Raw genomic sequence first — 21939 nt, 5'->3', positions numbered from 1 at the left:
TCGCAACTCTTATGCAACGCACAGTACTGAGGTTGATTCTCATAATATCCTTGGTTCGACATCGTGGTGAAATATTTCGGTTTTCGGAGACTTCAGCCCGGAGGCTGAGCTCGGGCGAACGAGGGTATAAGGCGGACAAAAGAAACTGCAACGAGATGAGCAAATGAATATCAGCGAGTGTGGTGTAGTTTCGTGGTGAAGGAGAACGCTTTCGCCCCTCGCACGATTGTAGGGGGAATGATTGAAACTCACTTCTTCAGGCAATTTATGTGGATAAGGAGTCAAGACGAAACGACGAGATTGAAGGCAGCTGGGGGGAAGAATCTGGTCACGCTTTAGGTTAAGATATCTGAACCCTACCTAGCAGTTTTGAGTGCTACGTCGTGATGATGAATGCGTGTACGCCCCAATTAGTCCAGTGACAGAAATGCCGCAGCCCTCACCATGGGGAGCGATGGTAGCATCGGCTAGGTTGTTAGGTTGAATCTACTACCATACCTGCATCGCTGAACTTCTCATCAGATCTTCGACCCTGCTCTCTGCAATATTGGCATTGCACTTGGCTTGTGGCCAAGGAAAGCTTGGTGATGCTTATATAGGGCAAGCTCAATGTTCTCCACTACTAGTAGTAGTACTAGTACTACGTGGCAAGAGCGGAGCCAGCCGATTACCGATCCTCTTAACAACTCTGACATGGGCCCAGCAAGAGTGCTCTACACCGTATTCAAAGAACCTGGGTGCTTCACCCGCACTGCAGTCATGCATAACAACATTGTTCTCTCCAACCACAACGAGCGCTTGGGAAAAGCCTTTTAAATAGTCGCATACGAAAATGATTCATTTCAGCAGCTGGAATGGTCGGCCCAGGGCCATCACATCTACGAACCAGTCTTTCTAAAACCACGTAGAGTAATGAGGTTGAAGGCAAAGAAACAGTACGGAAGGTGGGCAAGTCATGTTATACTTTCACCCAGCATAGTCATCAAATTATCTAACAGATGGCCGTCAACTGAGACAAGGGAACGAGAACACAACAGTTAAATAAATTCTTCATAGAAGTATCTCACGAAGGCAGTGAAGGACAAATGCTTTTCCTTCTCTCGTCAAGTAAACCAAAGGTACAGTCATCCCAATGACAAAATGCCATATGGGGAAAAAGGGGTAGGGTAGACATCCACCCAACTGAGAATTAAAGTGGAAAAGGCAAATCGAATGTAGAATGCAAAGCCAGGAGACGAAACAAGAAACAGAAAGAATAAAATACAGCTTAAATCGGACATCATTGAAACACATGCTGTCCCATCAGACTCATCTCAGGTCGCAAAATCGGTGTCGAAGTACGGGAGTTCGTCTTGAGAAGGCGTGAAGAAGGTGTTGAAAGGATATCGAAGGAAGGACATGTCTAGTTGAGTAGTTTGCTGAACAAAATCGAGGTCGTGGTCGGAGATTTGAACCGTGTCGTTGCTTTGAGCGAGCCCAGAATCCGAGGATGACGACTGGTTCGAAGCTGCATATGCGGTGTTCATGACGGAAGGGTCGTCGAGGATGAGACAGTTGAGATTCGTCTCCCACGTCTCAAACATCCAGTCCTTAAGTACCTCCATGGGAGGTTGATTTCCCCCTCCAATACCGCCGCGATTTTGAGACACTTTGCCTCTACCACCTTTGGGCGTCTCACAAGGGTTGAAATGCACTCTTCGGAGGTGTGCAGCGGCATTATAGTTTGCGCCGTAGGTCTTCATGTTGCGACAATGCTTGCAATTCGCAAGGAATGTTCGGTCAGGTGATATGTCCTTGCACACAAACACCTTGCGGCATCCCTTATGCGTTCGGTCGATGTGGCGTCGCAACTCGTGCTCACCGTGAAAGCCATCTTTGTGTTCGTTGCAGATGGGACAGAAGACCTTTGTAGTTTCTTTTGGCTGCCGATTGGATCGCGCGATTTGAGCTTTCTTCTGCATCGTACCATCTTCCGCAACCACCTCGACGATGGTAGCCGGTGGCATCGCCGTATTGTTCTTCTGCGGTTGCGTCTTGGGCGCAAGTCTTCGTTTACTTTGGACGTTTTGTTCTTGTACCCTTCGCAGATGTCGCGACTGAGATGAATCTGATGAGGAGCTAGAGGCGTTGCTTTCCTGGGAAGGCGAATGCAGCATTTCAACACTGCTTGGAATAGAAGAATGTGGAAGAGAATGACTTGGAGAAAACGAAGCAAAGGAAACATCGGATAAACTGTTCAGCACACCAGAATCGAATGACACAGGAAACAAAGAATCAAGGTCAAATTGACCATAGTCATTCATTATCGCAGGAGTTTCAGACTTATCACAACCCGAAACTTGAGAGCTGACCCTACACATTTGAAGAGGTTCAATCAACATTTCGTTGGTGGTGATACGGCTCATCGGCTCGCTAGCGGCGGTCGACGTGCTGGTCAAACCAGAATCGCTGACAGACTTCGATAATGAGGGATGATCCCAGGCATAGGCCGGTGCAGTCGAGACTGAAAGTCGTGACACATCTTGTGGTCGGCACTCACCGCGCGTGATTGTAGGAGAGGGAGTTACCGACAGACCGGGCATCGGATACTCTTCAGGTGATTGCGACAGATAATCAGAGGGCGACAGGTCCTGGAAATCGCCGAGGGATGGTCGATACGACGGTTGGATATGGGGATGCACCGGGAGTGAATGGGACGTGTAGGCTGGGTAAGATGCTTGGAAGGCCGGGTGCGGGTCGGGGTACTTGGGCGCCGGGATGTTGATGGGCCGACTCGAAGGCTGCTTGGGACGAGGTACGGTGGGGCCGGGACCAGAATTTGTCTTGGAAGAACGTCTCCGTCGCATTGCGGTGCTGGCTGGGGCCGACGATTGACGCTGTAGAGTAGAAGGAACCTCGACATTCTGGGGCCTGGTCAACCAAATTTCAGAAAGCCAGTAAGAAACAGCATACAAGATCGCGGCGCTTGGATGGCCTCGGTCCACCAAATACATTTGTGCTAGGAACGGCTCTTTTGTGGGGAATTGATGATTGTCCAATCCCAGTCACGTTGGCTCCAAGTTCGGCTGTCAAGTATGCCACGTGATGATTCCATAGCTCCTGTATCTCATTTTCTGGACGGCCATTGTTGTCTTCCCAGAAGACCCTCTTGGAGGAACGAAGGGTGTTAAGGAGCTGGTCAACCATGGCAAGATCCAAAATCTCTCGGAGGACTTGGATAGCAAACGGATGTCTGGACTGCAGTTGAGGCTGCTCCTGTGTTAGCGACAGCAATCACAGGGTGGCAGGACGGTTAGACAAAGGACTAAGGTGTAGATCAACACACCTTGGAGGAAGTGATGGGAGCTGAACAATGTGATTAGCAGATCAGATCAACATGCAAGAAGTAAGGCGATAATAATGTTGAGGGAGGGAGACAGAGAAGTGGGCTCTGTTATGAACGAAGCAAACGACGAGGCTGATACTTTCCGGCCAAAAGATGCAGCTTCCTGCAGCTTCCTGGTCAAGGCAGCAACCATCAATGGTGTCAGTGTCGGAGTGCTTAATGGCAGTCTGAGCCAGTGCCAGTGGTGCAAGACGTGGCCGAGGATGCCCAATGGCCTTGGCTGGTCGATTAGGCTCGGCTTTACTTGTTGCGCCCGGCGGAGGTGAGAGACACCAAGGGACCAGATGGCTGACGACTCTCCGGCTCTCCGGCTCTTCCCCCGCTTCGTCGCCTCATTCTGACCTCTGCAGCTCTAATTGGACTGCTCTCCAGCACCCTGCAGTCCTTTTGCGTGGTGCATTTTCTCGTACTTTTTCCATTGCCCCGTTCCACCCTCTACCAATCATTCACCACGTAGCAAGTACGAGTACTACGTATGCTCTTTCGCGTATGTGGACCGGAGAGCTCATGAATGGCCCGTCGCGCGACCATGAGATCTGATGGATCTAGGTGTTGTCATCTCGGATCAAGCATGAGCATGTGGATCGGCTTTTTCGAACGGTCACGACAAGACAATGTCAGAATTAGCGAGCGGCCGAAACTGTGTTAAGGAAGGGTCTTGGTTGAGGAGTCCAGATTTCGTGATGTGACCAGTTAGTCACCTGCAAGACTGACAAAGCTCTCTTCTAGGGACGGATACGCGCGAGTTATGATGCACTCGTCTACACTGGGTTTTGCATGCAACGGAGGTCTTTCGGTAACCAGATCAGAAGCAACAAAACCTGTTGGGCTCTTTGTTCTATTTTTGCCTAACAACTTTCGTCCAATTGGCACGAATGACCTTTTTACATCCGATTGGAGGTTCAGACATTGGAAAAGCTGACCTTGGGTCCATGCTGTAAACTCGAGGCCTCTCCACAACCCGTTCCTATGCCACTTATCCATTGCTCAATCACACTCGCTACCTCATCACTGTTTGCCTCGAGGAAGAAAAGATGTCCATTGCCCTGGATCCCGGCGTTACCCAGCTCAAGATGCGTGACATTCACCCCAGCCTGTTGCAAATACAGGACCGTACACCAGTCATACGGTGCGTGGTAGCTCGCTTCAGCCGTCAGCAATAGCACTGGAATGTTCTTCAAGTTGACGAGCTGTCGTGGCGCTGGGTCATCTGCTTGAATGGTACAGGGAGTAGTTGCTTTGTTGGATGCAGAAATGGTTTGTTTGACGATGTCCTCTTCGGGCGAGATGACTGGCGGGTCGTACGTGAGGGGGATGTCAGTTAAGCCATATGCACGAGCAGACCCAGTTCCAAACACTGCGTCTTGAAATGGCGGACCGGAGGGCTCCAGGCTGACAATGGCTTTGGTGAGTGCAGGGCGGGCATCGGCGATGAGCCAGGGCATGAGACCACCTTGCGAATGGCTCAAGAAGATCACAGGCTTTCCGATTCGATCGAGCAGTGAGGCACCAGCAGCTTGGACGCCGCTTTGCTGTTCGGCGGCTGAAGCGAGAAATTGAACATTGGATGCATAGTAGGCGTCGAAATAAGGATCGCCCATAATGCCTTCGCCGGGCCACTGGGTGTGAAGAGCAGCTTGAGGCCACAGTTCGTACTTTTCAGGTGCGGTGAATCTTTGTTGAATGATTTCGGCTGGAAAGGTGCTCAGATTGCCGTTGCCTGGCTTCCACGGAGACCTGCCTCGAGATGTCTGGTCCAAGATGTAGACGGTGTACCCCTTTGAGGTAAAGAAAGATGCCCAACCAGGAGATCCATCCGGCTTGTTCAGCCAGTTCTGCCACTCATTAGGGTAACATTATCTACATGTCAAGATCCACTCACTGTTCCAGTCTGGCCTTGACCATGAATGAAGACCAGCGGGTTTGGCTTTGGACAGCTGGTATCAGGACTCAACTTCTCGACATACATCTGATCGCTGAAGATGTGCTGATCCTTGCCCTTCCCATCATCAACATAGCGACCACCGACGTAAAAGTATTCACGGCTGACGAGTGTTTCCTTGGACGTGGTATTCATGTCGATTTGTCGGCGCGCTGAGGTCTGTCCAGCGGGGGCAGCTTCAAATAGAGCAGAGATTGTAGCCGCAATTAGGACGACTAATCTCCAAGAACGAGTCATGACTGTAGGTATGAAGGGGAGTATGACTTGAATGGCACCAGTGCAGGATTCTGCTGGTGAGGGAATATCGATTCTCAAGACTAGAATACCTGGGCCGCAGTACACAGTGCCAAAACCTAGCATACTACATAAAATTGGATAGGGAAGGTTTTTGTGGCTACTAATTTGATTGTGCATGCAGTTCATTGGTGCCTAGATTCTTGGTCATTGGTAGGTGTGTTCCTACATTAACCAGCTGTCGGAGTGACATGCAGGTGTGTTCTGTCCTACAAGTGGTGTTACACACCAGCACAAGGACAACAGCGTCAAGCTTGGAAGCCCCAAAGAAATGGCATGACAATGTTCTGCCAGCTTCGAGAATTCCCTCGGATTCCCTCCTCCCACCTGCTTCAGCAGTGAGATGCATTCCATCTAACTTCAGATGTCTCCACCCCTCTGCACTCGGGCAGAGGAGCTGCGAACACGCCTTTGTTCTCGAGAACTCCTGTGCTTCTTGTTATCCCCATTTGAATCAAGAATCTAAGCCTAAATCTCCAAGATCTAGGACAGATAATGCTGTCATAGGAGACCAGAAGCGTTCGGCTGTGTTGATGATCCTCTCAAGGCTTGTTCCTGGCCCTGAGAGGGTGTTGAGCATACCTCTCCTAGCCGCCTCTGAGCTTCTTCCTTCCTAGATACTCGATAAGGGCGAGGTTCGGCGACATCATGTTTGTTTGTCGCTCTTCACTAGTCGAAGTGGCAATGATCGGGCAGTTCAGGATCGTGGCGGTATTGATGTGACTGCAGCTTCATAGTATCGCGTTGTTCTATGGTGTCCTCAAGCTATATCTTTCATCAAGTACCTTGCATTTTAGAGAGATTTCTCTCTACGCTCCTTCATCTATTACAATCTAAAAGTCGTTAGTTAAGATGCCTGACCCTACACTCATCGTCGTGTGGGTCTTCACTTGGATTGCCGTTACTGTCATGTGCCTCCGCCTGCTCCTCGTCAGAATCAACAAGAAATCCTTCTGTGCTGGTGATTATCTAACGATGGGGGCCATCTTCTGCGCGATCGCAAGGCTCTCTCTCATACATGTCGTCCTGATCTGGGGGAGCAATAACGTTTCACCCAAGTTCCGCGCCACTCATCACTTTACACAGCAGGAGATATACCAAAGGGAGATTGGTGGAAAGCTCACCATTGTTAACCGGCTCTTCTACAACTCCTAGTGAGTGGTCTTGGTCTGCCCGGTTTTTGAGGCTGCAGACTGACGGGTAAACCAACAGCCTCTGGCTCCAGAAATTGGTGCTTCTCGATTTCTATCGGCACTTGATATATCATCTTCGATGGGAGAGAATTACCATGGTATCGTTCTTAGCCATCTTCGCTGCCAGTTATGTCGTTGTTCAAGTTGTGACTTTCAGCGAATGCCAACCCTTGTATCTGTATTGGCGAGTCCTTCCGGATCCAGGGAAATGCAGCCAAGCTCAGGTGCAGTTGATCACACTTGGTATCTTAGCCGCAACATCCCATGGTTAGGCTTGCTTGACTAACCTTTACGCAGGAGTGCTGAATATCATCACCGACATCATGCTCATAGTTCTACCGATTCCAGTGTTGGTCAGATTGAGGCGATCGTTTTTCCAGTATGTGATAATCGTTTGAGATGGAGGCATTATTAAGTCTTTCCAGGAAGATACAGCTCTACTTCCTGTTCTCCTTGGGCATCTTCATTGGTGAGAACGACAGATATTCAAGGCTAACACGCTCCTGCTAACGCACCCCAGTCGCCATCACTATTGTCAGGTTACCACAAAACGCGAACCACGCCACCGCGCAGGTCAATCGCACAACATGGGCATCAGCAGAGCTGCTCACAGCTTCCTTCGTGGCCAACGCACCCGCTCTGTACACCCTATGCAAGCGGAAAGAGGGATCAAACCCACCTCACCCCCCGCCACCACCTGTCCCCCCCAAAGGCTCTAATTACAATACTAGTGAAGCGACCAGCGCAGGTTCAGGAGTTTCTTCGGGTCAATATGAGCTTCAGAATGGCCCCACGTTCAAAGCACGCGGCTATTCTGAAGTGGAGAGGGGCAGAACAGACTCGGACAGAGATTCGCATAGTGGGATATTGGTTACCTCGAACATTGATACAGAGTACTCGCCAAGAGATCGACTGCGATGATAAATCTTATAGCTGCAGATGGTTGGTATCGTTTTGCTCGGATTTAGCTTTTTGATATATTGGAGACTATGAAGCCCTTCCAATTGTTACATAGAATCGCTCTGGTCAAGAGTATTAGCTATAACTAGTTATTGCCAATAATTTTTTTGGGGCTCAAAATGGAGTAGAATAGCAAGTTGACGCTTTTGCAATGGTAAGCAGTTGGCAATCCCAAAGGAAATGGCTGAGAATGAATTGCGCTGTAGTTTACATCCCAGAGTATGATCTGAGAGAATTATTCTGCGAATCCTGTTCTCGAAGAAAAGAGAGGGAATACCCTAACTGGGAGTAAAATCCTTTTTTCCGATCATCAGACCATCAGAGCTTGGCGTGTGAATGGCTCATCCTTCATCTGATCGCAGTTCTGACGATGGGTCCCACCCTCACTCGGTTCTGATGCCTCCTTGTGCCCGGTATAGCCTCAATGCCAGTGACCTTCAACCAATTGATCACCATTCCGAGCGACACAGGCCGAGACTGGTCCTGCCCCTGCCTCGGTCTGTGCCTCGGATCCAGTCCGTCCGCGTTCATGCTGGGATAATACGTCTCTCTGGTCATCTCAACAACAAGCATATAGTGACCACATAGCAGAACGACATCATTTTTGTTCAACTCTTCCCACTTCTCATGCTCTTCAAGCGGTCGTAGAGGAGCAGCGTAATACCTCATGGGCAGGCCTTCGAAAAAAACTTCAAGCGTATCGCCCTGCCATGCCACTTGTTGAACTATCCTGCGATGTGACTCGATATAAAGAACGTTCTCGCTAGCTTGATGCCAAGCTTTGTAATCACTCCAGACTGAGACCTGTGTCTCGTTCGTACCCACTTGATACAGAACTTTGGACACTGGCTCATTGTGCAGCGCGGAATCATACACTGACATCGCGCTCTTCCTTCTATCGACATCCTCGCTCATCCTTCCAATCTGTGCAAGGCCTTCCTTCAGCCGGAAGATAGTTTGTCGCACATGATCGCTAGTGTGCTTGCCTTCAAACGCAGTTTGCATAGTCGCCTCGATGGCTCTGGTCGTGGCTTCCATCTTATTCATATCCGAGTGAAGATGACGGAGGAGCTCACGCTTGGTGATCTTCCGTCCATCCACCTTGCATGCCAATGCGAGGTAATGGCCGTTTAGCCTCGCAACATTGTAATTCAACCGACCGCAACATTTGAGCTCAGGAAGGGAACTGTCTTCGTATCTTCGGCCATTCGTGCGAAGGGACCCACTACGGAGAAGAAGGTCAAACCGACGAACGATCTCGTTCTTAGGACGGACAGGCAGAATACTTTTCACAAGACCGAGAATTGCGTTGATCTCCCCAATAGCCCGGAACAAGGGCTGATTAACACAAACATCGCTGATGTCAAGATCGAACGATCGGCCGCCTTCGCGGGCTTCTGTGACTGAGTATCTTCCTGGCGTCATCCTCATGATGTTTTCCAGGTCGACATGTGAAATGATGTAGCTACCACCATTTGCTAGTATGACTGTGACCTCACTTGAGACTGGATCGGGGTTGAGGTTCATAGGAGGAATTTCATTGACGGTGCGCGAGTCCCCTGAATATTGCAGGTTCTTGAAGACGCCTGCATCTTTGAAACCATCCTTTGGCCATTTGACAATCCACGATTGATCGAAACCACCAAGTTGATCGATAGTGCCAGGAAGGATGTAGCCCTGCTGCAGCAAGCTTGCAACGAGAACGTTCCACACAATTGGCTGATCGGAACGATTTGGTGATGGCTTCACTTCGGGTAGATCAACGGCAGAGACGAGCGCATTCAGGAATATTTTAGAGTTGATGGAAGAAAGTGGAAGCACTTTGAGTATCAAGAGCTCAAGATGCTGCCGGCTAGCCCTGATTCCGTAGGTCTCTTCTAAAAACTCTTCGAGGAGTGCTAAGTCATCTACCGGAGAAGTCAGTAACGCCTAGCATGTACCATCATGGTGGGGTTACCGTTGTTGAGTAATGCTAAAAGGAGAACAAGCATCTGCAGAAACCGAGGACGAATCTCCTGCTGCATCTTCTCTTGCTGAACTGGCGTTGCTGGCTGGGAGAGCGAGTTGAAGTAGGAAGAGCTAAGCGAGATGATATTCTTGATGCCAGCGCTCGTGGTCAAGGTCTTGAACATATTCCCATCATCAACGCCATATCTAGTGTTCTTAGATGAGACGATCTGGCGACGAGTAGACATGCGAAATAGGATAGGGCTCCGAACGCAAAGTCTACGCGCATCCTCGATCATCACATCAAGTAATTGTATCTATTCTTATCAGCGAGCTGAAAGCAGCTTCACTTGGTAGGGTGAGGACACGTACTGTTTCCGTGGTAGGCAGATCCGGGCCACCCCGACGGATGACGCGCTGGTAGTTAGAGATGAGCGACATCAAGCTAGACTGATCTACTTCCACGAGGAGCCCTTCCAGGTCCCAGCTTTCCGAGTTTAAGTCATTGACGATCTTGACATTGGCACTGTCAATGGTCACAAATCGATCGGCGGCTCTGCGAATAGCAAGTGCCTTCGACCTCATATTTGGTTCGACGAGCGGCCCATCGGCGCCACTCTGGCGCCTGCGCATCGCATTGACGACAGCACCAGTGTTGTCGGAGAAGGATATCGTCATGTCTTGACGCACTGAAAAGTTGACAAGAAGGGCCCCTGCGGTATTGACCCTCCAGGAAGCATCTTTTTGATCTGGAGTGATTTGAGTCATCTGTATCTCTTCCATTTGGTTGACCTGCGGAGTATCGGCCCCCGGCAAGAAGGTGAGGCCGACCTTGGGTCTTACGGCTTCCTCCCTTACCTCAGCAAGCCTTGTGCCATCCTGGAATGTAGCTTTGACTGAACCATTGATCGTCTTCTCAAAGGTCTTGATGAGAAGGTCATAACCTTCGTATGGGGCATAGTGATTTGACAATCGTTCCAGGAGGTCCTCCTGCTGGTCCCGAAACTCGTCGTCATGTTGTTCTTGGAGTTCAGTGGGAGGAGTTGTATCGGGCTTGATATGCCGCATAGCAACCTGCCGAACAGCAACCTCTGGACCGAGGGCATGTGGTGTTGGAGCATCCCTGTGAAGGCGAGCGCCATGTTCCCGCTCCGCCATAATATGAGCAGACTTGCGTTGGAGCCAACAAGCGATCAAGTCAGAGACAGTGAAAGGCTCAAAGCAAAGTGCAGTGGAGTGCAGGAAGAGAAATCGTGAGAATCCGGAAATTCAATAAGTGATGCAGCGGCCCTTACCTGTAGTGGTTAACGCATTGGTGAGGTTGCAGGTCCACACGACTGGTGCTGTGATCATGGCTATCGGAGCTATGCCAATGCATGATTAATGTCAGGAAGCACAAGTGGTCAGCCTGAAGCCAACCCTTTCCGCCATTGGATCACGAGCGGAGGTGCTTTTCAAGGCGGCCGGCTATGCTTGCGGTTTTGGTTGCGCCTTGTTCTGGTGACCGCCCGATTGACCAGTAAGAAGACCTGTTCGTCCGGTAGACTTGATAATACTTTCCATCGTATACTGCGCTGGCACTACAGCCTGCTTGCCCGATGGGGCTCGTCACACGTGCTGTACGAGAGCCTGAGGCAAATTGCTGGTAAGGGGGAACAACACTGACAAGGCAATTTCAGCCGTAAATGGAGCTTTGCATGCGCCTTCAGCCTTGTGTACTGCTTCTCCCAAGAGGATCATTGAGCGCGGCTCTGGCGCGATTGAATGTCTTTAGAGAGGGGGGTGGCATCGGTCTTACGGTTGTGATCCCAAATCAGATCGTCCTAAATCACAATCGCTTAAACCTTGTCATCTTATGCTTTGAAATAGAATGTGAGCGTTCCTCGAACCCTTTTGATAGACTCAGGGATGGAGCATCGAGATGGTAGGAAACAGTACTACGTAGTAGTCCCCTGCGAAAACTTCGATTGGGTCCGTGCCTAAGTGACAGGGAGGTTCCTGCCTAATATGGATGGTCGGCCTTTGCTCCGTTGAAGTACGTAGTAGAGACATCCGCTTCTGGCGCGCCTCTCCGTCAATTAGAATAACTAAGTTAGACCATTCCCTTTGCAGAAAGAAAGAAAAACGACTCGACCACCCACAGCGCTGAAAGGTCTGAAGCCAAAACTAACATAGTTAAGCTTTCTGCGACTAACTAGCTACTAGTATCTGTGGATCTGTATGAAGACTAACTAGCTGTTACTAACACCATATTAACAGTAATATGCCTGGTACCGTAGTACGCCAACAATTCCCCCAACACACTTCCTCCCCTATTTGCATCCTCTGGCTGCTTCACAGGCCTGCCAAACCTATCGTGAGGACGAGTTTGCGGAACTCTCTTATGGCCGTATTGTTAAATCCCAAAACCTGTCCTCGGCCTTGACGGCTACGTCAACGCAAACCGGCGGCAGTTTGACAGCGAATTCGCCACCCAACACTGAATTATGGGCTCCTTGCGGACCAGACGTCTATTACATGGACATGTCACGTGACAATGAGAGCTGGGAGGTGCTTGCCATTGGTGGTTCGGGTTACGTGTATAAATACAAAGGGCTGGCTTACAAGTTGAACTGCAAACAGAGAGAGTTCAACATGATGCAAAAGGCGGGAGACTGTGCAGTGAGAGCAGTTGCACGGGTAGTTACTGTGGAGAACGGCTGGCCTGTCATGAAAAGCCTCCTCATGGAATTGCTGGCACCTTTGGATATCAAATCAGTGAAGGAACATGAAAAAGTGGCGATCAAAGATGACATGATCCAACTGATCAGCAGGTTGCACAAAAAGTACCAAATGGTTCATGGAGACATAAAACCATTGAATATGTTACGTTGCAGCGACGGTAAATTACGGCTTTGCGATTTCGATTCAGCCAGACCTATCGACGAAGCTCCTGGAGCCTGGGATGCTCTGTGTACACATCAATATTTGGCGCCCAACCGAGACTTCTTCCAGACGGATGCACCTCCAACCCCTTCCGACGACATCTATGCTCTGGGATTGAGCATTTGGGAACTCTATACTGGAAAACAGGCGTTGATCGAAGAGCTCGATGACATTGAAGAAGTCTTAAAGGAGAGACGCACGGTGGATCTTACGGAAGTAGAAGATCAGGATGTACGAGAGCTGATTAGGGGTTTCCTGAGACAAGGAGGTGCTCTCGTGTGATGTATTGGTGGATTGAACGATAGCCGAGTTGTGGCCTTGCAGAGTCGGCAGTCAGAATCTGGCAGCGATTTTGTGACTCGCCCCTCTGGATTTGGTGTGGATGATGATGGGTACAGACTGGGTGGTCAACACAACCCGCTGTTATGGCGGCGTGGCTTCACACCACCTTGAATGCAGACACGCACGGAATGACAGTTGATGTGCGAAGAACATGCGATTGAGCGAAAGGGAATTAAGTAATAAGGCCCATGCCAAGCCTGAACGGAATAGCAGGGGTTACATAAAGACATGCTGTAAGACGTACTCAATAGAAAATCAGACAACCTCAAAACGTATCATAGCTCGAAGCGCTAGTAGACCCTTTATTCATCAAAGCTCTACGCATCAACACCAAGATACTCTCTTCGGAGCCCCTTGCTTCCAGCAGGATCTAACAGATCAGCAGTACACCTAGCAATTTCGCCATGGCAGACATAACACCCAAATCGTACTCGGCCGATTCTACACTCTACCTCTATACCTCACTTACGGCTGGCTCTTCGCATATTATCACCGCCACCTCACGTCTCGAAACGATATTGAAGGCCAACAAGATTCCTTTCAGAGCTCTTGATGTGGCCACAGACGAGAAAGCTCGGATGCTTTGGGGAAGACGATCCAAGGGCAAGAAGCTACCCGGATTAGTCAAATATGGCAGCATAGTTGGGGTACTGACAATAGTCTCCCACCGTCAGCTCTGCCGAAGTGCTGACACGATCGTCGCAGGATCTCGAAGAAATTGAGGAATGGAACGAGTACGGCGAGCTGAGACAACAGATAGGGAGCACGCCTGTAGCAGCTCCTACGCCAACCGCATCGGCTACGAATACACCTTCTAAAGCTTCCGCTTCACCTATACCAGTCTCTGAGTTGGCCTTGAAAACGCCCTCAGATATGCCCAGCCCATCACCACTTAGCAAAGAAACCAGTGAACAGTTCGATTCGTCGCCAATGAGTGCTTCAAGGAAAGGAGAAACGCCACTGACCATGGCAATGCGACAAGCGGGAGCAGAGGCAGCCAAAAGGGCAGGAGAGAAGAAAGGATCGAAGTCCACGGCACCAATTTCAGCGAGGGACCTGGAGGCCACAGAAATGCCAATGCCTGCAATTGAGACCAAGATGGCTAGATCTGTGGAGGAGCCGGGTATTTCAGCCAACACAGCTGCAGCAAAGATTCCAGAAAAGCTTGCCGAGGAGGGTGCAAAGCGGACAAGCGTGGATAAGATTGCTGAGGAAGACGCGAAGCGGACTAACACAGATCAAGTCACAAATAGCGACGGGAAAAATGAGCAGAAGGATGTCGATCTGTCAAAAGAAGCTACGATGACAGACGCCAGCCGTGCTGGCAGTATGCCGAAGGTGAAATCACCGTTGTCAGAGGAAACTGCAGCAACGTCGAGCACGAACCTTGATGCTGCAGGTTTGGGACCAGGTCCAAGGACTCATCGAGGGTCGAGTGTATCACTAGCCCCTAAAGAGCAGATTGAGGAAATCGAGAAACGGAATACAATCCTGGAGGAGACCGGCGACACAGATGAATCACGTACTAAGGTTGCTGCACAAGATAGGGAAACATCATTCACATCGATGGCTGGTGAGGGCAAACGACTTGAGCAGTCTGCCTCTGCTACGGTGGCAGACTTAAAATCAACAGATGAAGGAGAAGCTGCTGCCATGAGAGGCATTCAACCTCAGGAGCAAGACGCCAAAGATCCTGAGGGAGCTGGTGCTAGTGTTGGGGATTGAGAGATCATCAGAGCAAACATTGTAACAACATGCTTTCTATATCGCAAGCTTACTAGCATATGTTACATGGGGTAAGTTTCTGAAATTTTGTCGTTCAAAGCTTTCCGCCCGTTCTCCTTTTCTCCACTGCTTCTCGTAGTTTTGAAATGACTTCGGCAGGATCCTTGGCACCAAACACAGCGGAACCAGCAACTATCACATTCGCACCAGCATCGGCAGCTTGATCGATAGTGCCTTCGCTCAGCCCTCCATCAACCTCGATGTTCAAGTCAGGATATTTTTCCCGAAGTGCTTTCACCTTGGGCAGCTCGCTAGCCATGAACTTCTGTCCACCAAAACCTGGGTGTACAGTCATGACAAGCACCATCTAACCACACACAGTCAGGACTTGTACAACATAGGCTTTCCACGTTTCCGCTTGGTAGAGGATCTCACATCAGGCCTTTCTGATTCATCTTCACTCTCCAATATCTCCCACAGCACATCCACCGGCGTTTCCGGCTTAATGGCAATGCCGGCCTGTAAGCCGCATTCATGTATGTATCTGATCACCTCCCTAGGGCTCGTCTTCCTCGTTGTCTTGGTATCTGCCGGCTCTCGAGCCGCCACCGAGGAGATCGCTGCCTCGTAGTGAAAGCAGTACAGATCGCAGCCTGCGTCTTTGAAATCTTTGACCCATTTCATTGGCTGTGCAATATTGGTGTCCCCTATCATACTCGCCGTCAGAGCGAGCCACCAGGGACTATGCATTAGCTAGATGCTCGTTCCAGATTGGAGCTGTGTGATATCCCTGCAGGCGCGCGCAAACCATTCTCAATTTCAGTTTTCACACACCTCTGCAATCATCATGTGGCAATCAAATGTTCCCTTGCCACCTTTTTGAGATGGGCGCTCAACGTGCGATCGTATTTTCGTGACGACTGGTGCCCCAAAAGTAATGTTTGGAACGAAGTGCCCGTCCATCACATCTATATGGATCCAATGGGCATTGTACTCCATGAGGTCGGAACATGCGGCTCCTAAAGCTGCAAAGTCTGCCGACAGAATCGAGGGGGCGATTATGGCAGGAGGAGACATCTCGAGTTGAGAGATTGGATTCGGAGTGGAAACTTCAAGTTGTAACTTAGCTAGGAATCCTGTGCTCTTCCCCTAATTGATTGTGACAATTCTCTAACATTATCTGGGGGGCCAATGTGGGGCCAGAGGGCCTGCAGGTGGGGGGTGGGCTTGCCGGTTGCGGGAGCTGCCGCTTCACCAGCTCCCCAACGACCTTCATCGTCAGTCAACGATGATCTTTCTCTTGCTCCTCATCTTGCCACGACCTCATGTGCTACCGCGTCGTTTGATGCAAGCGAATATGTCTAGATGCAAGATGGAACTTCTCTCACACGACGCAGCCAATCTGTTCCTGAATTAGATTGAAAGAGGCATGGTCTCGTCAGTCCAAAATAAGACAGCGCTTACGTTTCGCCCTATCAGAAGCCTAACCGCACCACCTTCTTTTAAGCGCCATCTAGGACAAGGAAAGGTGCAGAACGAGCGTTCAATGTCAAGCTTCTGAGTGGCTGCTATTGCCCTCGAAACAGCGACGCGCCAGAAAACTTACTTGGTCTCTGGCCACCATACCCCAATCAGACCCTGTCTTCTGCATCTAGACACGAAGTGTATGCATGCTCTTTGAACCCTTTTGGGCATTACCTATTGAAAAGTTGGCGCGACGTCGTAGCAGCAGGCGCTCTTTGCTAGCACCTCTTCGCCTCGCTACTTCTACTTCTTCTCCTCCCTGTTCACGCCTCCATTTCTCCTCGTCGTTGACGTCGCCGTTGTCTGTTTTGTTCTGTCTTTCTTTGATCGTCTTCCTGTAATAGCATTGTCCGTTGACCGGACTAATTCGAGTATTTCCTTGGTTTCATTTCTACCTCAATACGTACCCCAAAAATCTGCGTTGATCCATCACTTCTGAGTCGTGATTTTTGAAAGCATTTTGCAGCGCGATTTACACAAAATGGACTACTTGCTGCCGGCAGCAACATATCAGTCTCCTTCTCGGCCGGTCCGAGGTACAATACTTAATACCATAATAGAAGAGAAACATGAGGGGAGCTTGGGCCATTCAAGCAATGAAAGCGGCACAGACACAGACGAGGGAACTGTTGTATACAACCCGATCAATCTTCACGCAAAGCTGGCCACGAGCATATCAACAGGCAAAGACGCAGCAATCCCTCCATTGCCGCTTTCAGACATCTCCTCACTGGCATCTCAGGAGTATGGACGACAGCCAACACCGAAGAGTTTCGACGAGCTCTACGACGTCAGTGACAACGAAACCGAATTCTCTGACTCTTCTTCATCGTTGAAAGATTCCGTGTCGAGTCGCCCAACAAGCTTTGCCACAGAGTCAACGCGAAACAGTATTGCGAGCTCTCGATCCGGCAGTAAACACCGATATCCTACGATCATGATACCGCCTAGCAACATATGGCCTTCTCTTACAGGACCAGGTAAAGGATCTCCAGCAGTTCCTCCTACCCCACCGTCAAAGATTCCAGTCTCACCAGCCGCGCTATCTCTGCTCCCAAGATTTGTACCCGCCATTAACGCGCCACCGTCACTTGATGGTAGCAGCATGACGTCAGAACAAGTCTCTTGCATCAGTGCCCCGGTTACCCCAGACATGCAAACTCTGAAAGAAGGCGTGAACTGGGACGCACCACATGCAGTCCGCCTGAGACGTGATGTAGACTTGGCTCGGGATGACACGGAAAGTGAATCAATGTCAGCAAATGGTGAGATAGTCATTGAGCAGCCCATTGACTGGGATGAAATTGGAGATTTCCCACGCATTCCAGGTGCCACACCGCAGGAAATGTCACCAGTTATGCCAGATCTGCATGGATTGGGCGTTTTGCGTTCAGGTTCGCCGTCAGATCGCGGCGTGTTATTACCGTCGGACGCTTTGCGAACACTTCAGTGTCTGGCTCCCGAGGGTAGTTCTGACGTATACTCAGAATCATCAAGTGACGACCAAAGAGAAATGCGTGAGTACGCGGACCCAGTCAGCCGTCCACGAAGCATGGATGGAGCTACCCCCGCTTCTAACCTCTCGGACTACAGCTTCTCTCAACTCAGCATTCCATCGCCCGGTGGCTTCTTCTCTTCACTGAAGACCGGAATTCGTCAGACCTGGTTTCCTGGTACAAGCAAACAGTTGAATCCGCCGTCATCTACTACTGCTGAAAACTTTTACAATGTGCCGTGGCAGCCGCCACAAAATATTGTGGAACAAGTGGTTGAGATTGAGGAAGCAAATACCGAGGGGCCTCCGACTGCGCGACAACACTTCATGGAGACCCCATCAACAGCCCGACTTGTCACCAAAGACAATCCTTGTTCTCCGGCGACTGCTGCTGAGCAGTCAGAAAGCATACCGAACAGTGTTAAGACAGTCAAAGAGAACCTGAGATCACCACAGTTACGCTACGAATACGAAGAAGCCTACGAGAGCGAGCTGTTACACGGCGCTGCTGCTCACCTGGATCGAACAAGTACATGGTTAGCAGCTCAAATCTCCTACCTCTCAGCACTTTGTGAAACCAACCCTGCAAACAATGTAAGCGGATCGGCTTGCTCTAAGCTGGAGCACATGCACGAGATGAATGACTCTGCCGATTCACCAATCAGGAAGGTGGTCCGATTTCTGGAGGCGACCACCCCGACCAGAGACGACGTCGCAGCACAGATTGGTCAGCACGAGGAGCATGCTTACTATCATGCCTTTCAACACTTGACGCGCCACAGCAAGCGTCGGGATGGATTTATCCATGCTACTCCTCGCTTCGATGCTGTCCAAGCCAACCGTACCGCTTTAATGAGTGAACATATTGATCGGTTGCGTGGCAGATATGAAGTTCGCGAACCAACTAGACCCAAATACTGCGGTCCATTCTCGCAAAATCCGCGGGCAACAGGTGTCCTTGATTACACACCTGCACAGATGGCGTTCTTGATGGTCGAAAGGGAAAAAGGCGTGCTTGATCAAACCTCCCCAGCTTACTGGACAACGGAGGCACTCAAATACTTGAACGGCGGCAATTTACTTCTCAGCAACGCTGCCAGAAGACTTGCTCAGGCCGAACTCCCCGTTGACGGTCGAAAAGGTGTTGGTAAAAGGGGCACCCGAGTTCTGGACCTTGGCGGCAAGCCGTCTTGTGACTGGGCCTGGCACTGCGCACGACAATTCCCCAACGTCAAGACGTACACCGTCGTTACTGAATCTGCTGCAACAAATCTAAATATCACGGGTCCAGCCAATCACCGCTTGGTCATCACTCCTCAGCTATGGAAGCTCCCCTTCGGTGACAATCACTTTGATCTTATTTCGGCGCGGTCGCTTCACGCCATGCTCAAGCACGAACCAGTGCCTGGCCAGAGCCACATAGATGAGTACGACCTATGTTTGAGAGAATGCTATCGAGTCCTCAAGCCAGGAGGATACCTCGAGTTCATGTTGATGGATGCTGACATAGCTCATGCCGGCCCACTTGCCAACGCTATGTCAGTTGAATTTCGGTTCAAGTTGAAGACTCGTGGATATGATCCCTTGCCCACCAAGTCTTTCCTTGGACGGTTGCGGAAGACCAAATTTGTCGACGTCAAGCGTGCATGGATGTTCCTGCCGGCTGGCGCACCAACTCCAAACCCATTGGCGCCACGTGAAACTCCACTACCGATTCCACCTTCAGTAGGCGGAGCAGAGGCTGTGCATGGTGCTGTTGGAAGCACTGCTGATGTGGCTAATGTCACTGGATTGCTCGGAGCATGGATGTGGGAGCAGTGGATGCTGAAGCTGCAAACAGAGATGGGGACGGAAAAGGAGAAACTTTTGAAAGGCGTGGCAGGTGTTATTGAGGAGTCGAAGAATTGTGAAGCCGGATGGAGATGCTTGAGTGGCTGGGCGAGGAAGCCTAAGCAAAAGACCAAGCAGAAGGCCAAGGTAGGGAAGAGAGCTCGAGCCCCGACGACCGAGACGATTCATATCAGGATCGAAGAATAATGGTCAACATCTGTATGGGTTGTGGGCGTGACTTAAAACGTTGCATGGATTGGGTGGATCGTTTAAGTGTTGTTAGCATAGCGACATGGCGTTTGATGCTTGGTTCCATGTGTATGTACATATGCATATGTCTTATAAGGCTCTGTCTATAGTCTCGCCTCTAAGATGAATCATGGTGTTTCGCGTCAGCTCCAGACGTCTCCTAAAGAACCAGTTTATGTTGCCAACGTTAAATTGATAACTACTACTACTACTACTGCTACCACTGGCAGTACTACAAGTAGTGTGGTGGAGAGTGGGAAGCTTGGCATGAGTATTTTCTTACTACCGTAGTAGTAAGTAGGAGGCCTTTTGTCCCCACAATTTACCTAGTCCTGGGTATAAATCATCCACGACCACAACTTGAGTGTTCGAAGAGGAAACCCTCGTCTTAAGAACAAGACCTACACTCAATTACCCCAATACTCCGCTAAATGCCCCGCTAGTAGACGACTACGTAGCCCATTGCCTAGAGGACTTCCGATCTCTTACCCTTTGCCGCCTCTCGAGCACCTAACTTTATGAGATCATAGCCATCGTGGACATCCTATCGGGGACTGGCTGTGATATTGAGACTTGGGCTCGGTCAACCTTGCACTCTCGCGTCCACAGCGGGCAGCAGCCTGGCTGGCCTGGCTGTTGGTAGATGGCCACCCCAGGGGCGAGGATTCAGCAAGTGCTTTATGCTCTTGTGCTTGACGTTATATGTCAAAGCCGAGGAAAGCTCCAGTCGGTTATGATGAGATTTCCACTGGAGATACCTGTGGTCTTGACTCGTTGGACGAAATAGCTTCATCTTGGGGTTGGCTTCTTGCTCTCTGTTCGAGATTTTCCCTTGTTCAGTATTTCTTACGGTTGAGTTTTCTGCACCTCATTGGTGTATTGTCTCTCAGTGGACTTTTCTGGTTTTTGAATCTGTTCTCTACCAGCTCATTTCCTTTTGCTGATGAGATCGAAGGATCTACACCATTTCATTGAGTAATGTTCTCCTTCCAAGACTCGTCTCTTATCTGGACTTGAACCAGAGCTCCATGTCTTACTCTCGTTTCGATTACCTGACTTTCAGTTCCATCCATATCATTCTACGTTGGGCCATGATATTGCCTTCAATTTCAAGTCCTGCTTGTGCCTGGCCCTGACCGCCTGAACTTTCACTGAAGATTACCAATCCTACATGGACTCATTGATGACCCACATTGAGCATATACAGCCATCCAGAACATTACAACAAGCTGTGTATGGATGATACAGTAGTCCCGCTAACAACATATACTGTAAGTTACGAGCCAACGCATGCTTTGTACCTCACCACCATACATTGCAACCAGTTTCATTTCCGAATATGCTGGAATATGCAAATATCTTTACTAACTCACATCCTTCATGACGCACAGCCAATTCAATTGCTTGCTGGCCCATTTGTACGCAATTGACACCATGCGAGCACGGCGTAAAGGTTTACTCAGGACAATCCGTGCGCCACTGATGTCCCGTGGAAAACCAATGAGAAGTGCGCAGAAGGGTTACGTGTACATCGTTTCCAGAGATGCCGACGAGAATTGCTTCAAAATCGGCTTTAGCAAGCACCACCCCATGAAGCGTGTTTCTCGTCACCGTAGATGTCACGATGGCGCTAAATTGATCGCTTTTACCAGTGCAATACAACATGCTCCTCGAGTCGAGCAACTCGTGCACTGGGATCTCAGCACCAACCGACGTTGGGAAAAGTGTTCCCGTTGCAAGTGCGAGCACAGAGAATGGTTTGACGTATCTAAGGACATGGCAATTGAGGCTGTCTCCAGGTGGGCAGGCTGGATTTGTTCACAACCATATGAAAGGCAGGGTGGCGGCTTAAAAGCATTTTGGTCGAGTCACCTTCGCTCTGGGTTCGACCCTGACTCATTGAGCGGTCACTACTGGGGCTGGCACACCGAGTCAGATTGGGCAGAAACGTTGGTGGAGGCCAAAGCCTACCGGATGAGTTTAGAGCATGTTGAAAGCGTCAAGATTCATAGGTACGATGAGACGGGTGGGGAAATCGAGAACGCGGTTGTCACAGACTCGATATTGGCCTTGTTCAACTAAGCGAAAGACGATCATCGGGCTGCAGGAGGACAGAGAATGCCTGGGC

At 50.0% G+C, this 21939-nt stretch overlaps 8 protein-coding genes across 8 annotated transcripts; 5 read left to right on the top strand and 3 right to left on the bottom strand.

Moving 5' to 3' along the window:
• Nucleotides 1-1313: 1313 nt before the first annotated feature.
• On the bottom strand, nucleotides 1314-5564 carry EPUS_07790 (uncharacterized protein; the record flags this gene model as incomplete). The annotated part of the gene is made up of 4 exons (XM_007805085.1): nucleotides 1314-2903; nucleotides 2953-3249; nucleotides 4309-5220; nucleotides 5268-5564. 4 exons carry the CDS (start codon nucleotides 5562-5564, stop codon nucleotides 1314-1316), a joined length of 3096 nt encoding a protein of 1031 aa, XP_007803276.1.
• A 909-nt stretch (nucleotides 5565-6473) lies between these two features.
• Nucleotides 6474-7735, top strand: EPUS_07789 (uncharacterized protein; the record flags this gene model as incomplete). Its single annotated transcript, XM_007805084.1, has 5 exons — nucleotides 6474-6775; nucleotides 6834-7057; nucleotides 7112-7193; nucleotides 7240-7283; nucleotides 7335-7735. The coding sequence occupies 5 exons, from the start codon at nucleotides 6474-6476 to the stop codon at nucleotides 7733-7735; spliced, it is 1053 nt and encodes a 350-aa protein (XP_007803275.1).
• Nucleotides 7736-8122: 387 nt separating this feature from the next.
• On the bottom strand, nucleotides 8123-10879 carry EPUS_07788 (uncharacterized protein; the record flags this gene model as incomplete). Its single annotated transcript, XM_007805083.1, has 3 exons — nucleotides 8123-9681; nucleotides 9732-10038; nucleotides 10094-10879. The coding sequence occupies 3 exons, from the start codon at nucleotides 10877-10879 to the stop codon at nucleotides 8123-8125; spliced, it is 2652 nt and encodes an 883-aa protein (XP_007803274.1).
• Nucleotides 10880-12244: 1365 nt separating this feature from the next.
• Nucleotides 12245-12928, top strand: EPUS_07787 (uncharacterized protein; the record flags this gene model as incomplete). The annotated part of the gene is made up of 1 exon (XM_007805082.1): nucleotides 12245-12928. One exon carries the CDS (start codon nucleotides 12245-12247, stop codon nucleotides 12926-12928), a length of 684 nt encoding a protein of 227 aa, XP_007803273.1.
• A 464-nt stretch (nucleotides 12929-13392) lies between these two features.
• Nucleotides 13393-14713, top strand: EPUS_07786 (uncharacterized protein; the record flags this gene model as incomplete). Its single annotated transcript, XM_007805081.1, has 2 exons — nucleotides 13393-13635; nucleotides 13694-14713. 2 exons carry the CDS (start codon nucleotides 13393-13395, stop codon nucleotides 14711-14713), a joined length of 1263 nt encoding a protein of 420 aa, XP_007803272.1.
• A 94-nt stretch (nucleotides 14714-14807) lies between these two features.
• Nucleotides 14808-15790, bottom strand: EPUS_07785 (uncharacterized protein; the record flags this gene model as incomplete). The annotated part of the gene is made up of 3 exons (XM_007805080.1): nucleotides 14808-15080; nucleotides 15149-15466; nucleotides 15548-15790. 3 exons carry the CDS (start codon nucleotides 15788-15790, stop codon nucleotides 14808-14810), a joined length of 834 nt encoding a protein of 277 aa, XP_007803271.1.
• A 928-nt stretch (nucleotides 15791-16718) lies between these two features.
• Nucleotides 16719-19769, top strand: EPUS_07784 (uncharacterized protein; the record flags this gene model as incomplete). Its single annotated transcript, XM_007805079.1, has 1 exon — nucleotides 16719-19769. The coding sequence occupies one exon, from the start codon at nucleotides 16719-16721 to the stop codon at nucleotides 19767-19769; it is 3051 nt and encodes a 1016-aa protein (XP_007803270.1).
• Nucleotides 19770-21245: 1476 nt separating this feature from the next.
• Nucleotides 21246-21893, top strand: EPUS_07783 (uncharacterized protein; the record flags this gene model as incomplete). The annotated part of the gene is made up of 1 exon (XM_007805078.1): nucleotides 21246-21893. The coding sequence occupies one exon, from the start codon at nucleotides 21246-21248 to the stop codon at nucleotides 21891-21893; it is 648 nt and encodes a 215-aa protein (XP_007803269.1).
• Nucleotides 21894-21939: the final 46 nt, after the last annotated feature.

Source organism: Endocarpon pusillum (assembly GCF_000464535.1).
Source record: "Endocarpon pusillum Z07020 unplaced genomic scaffold scaffold3895, whole genome shotgun sequence".
Classification (NCBI taxonomy): Eukaryota; Fungi; Ascomycota; class Eurotiomycetes; order Verrucariales; family Verrucariaceae; genus Endocarpon; species Endocarpon pusillum.
This window is presented reverse-complemented; position numbering and strand designations above follow the sequence as displayed.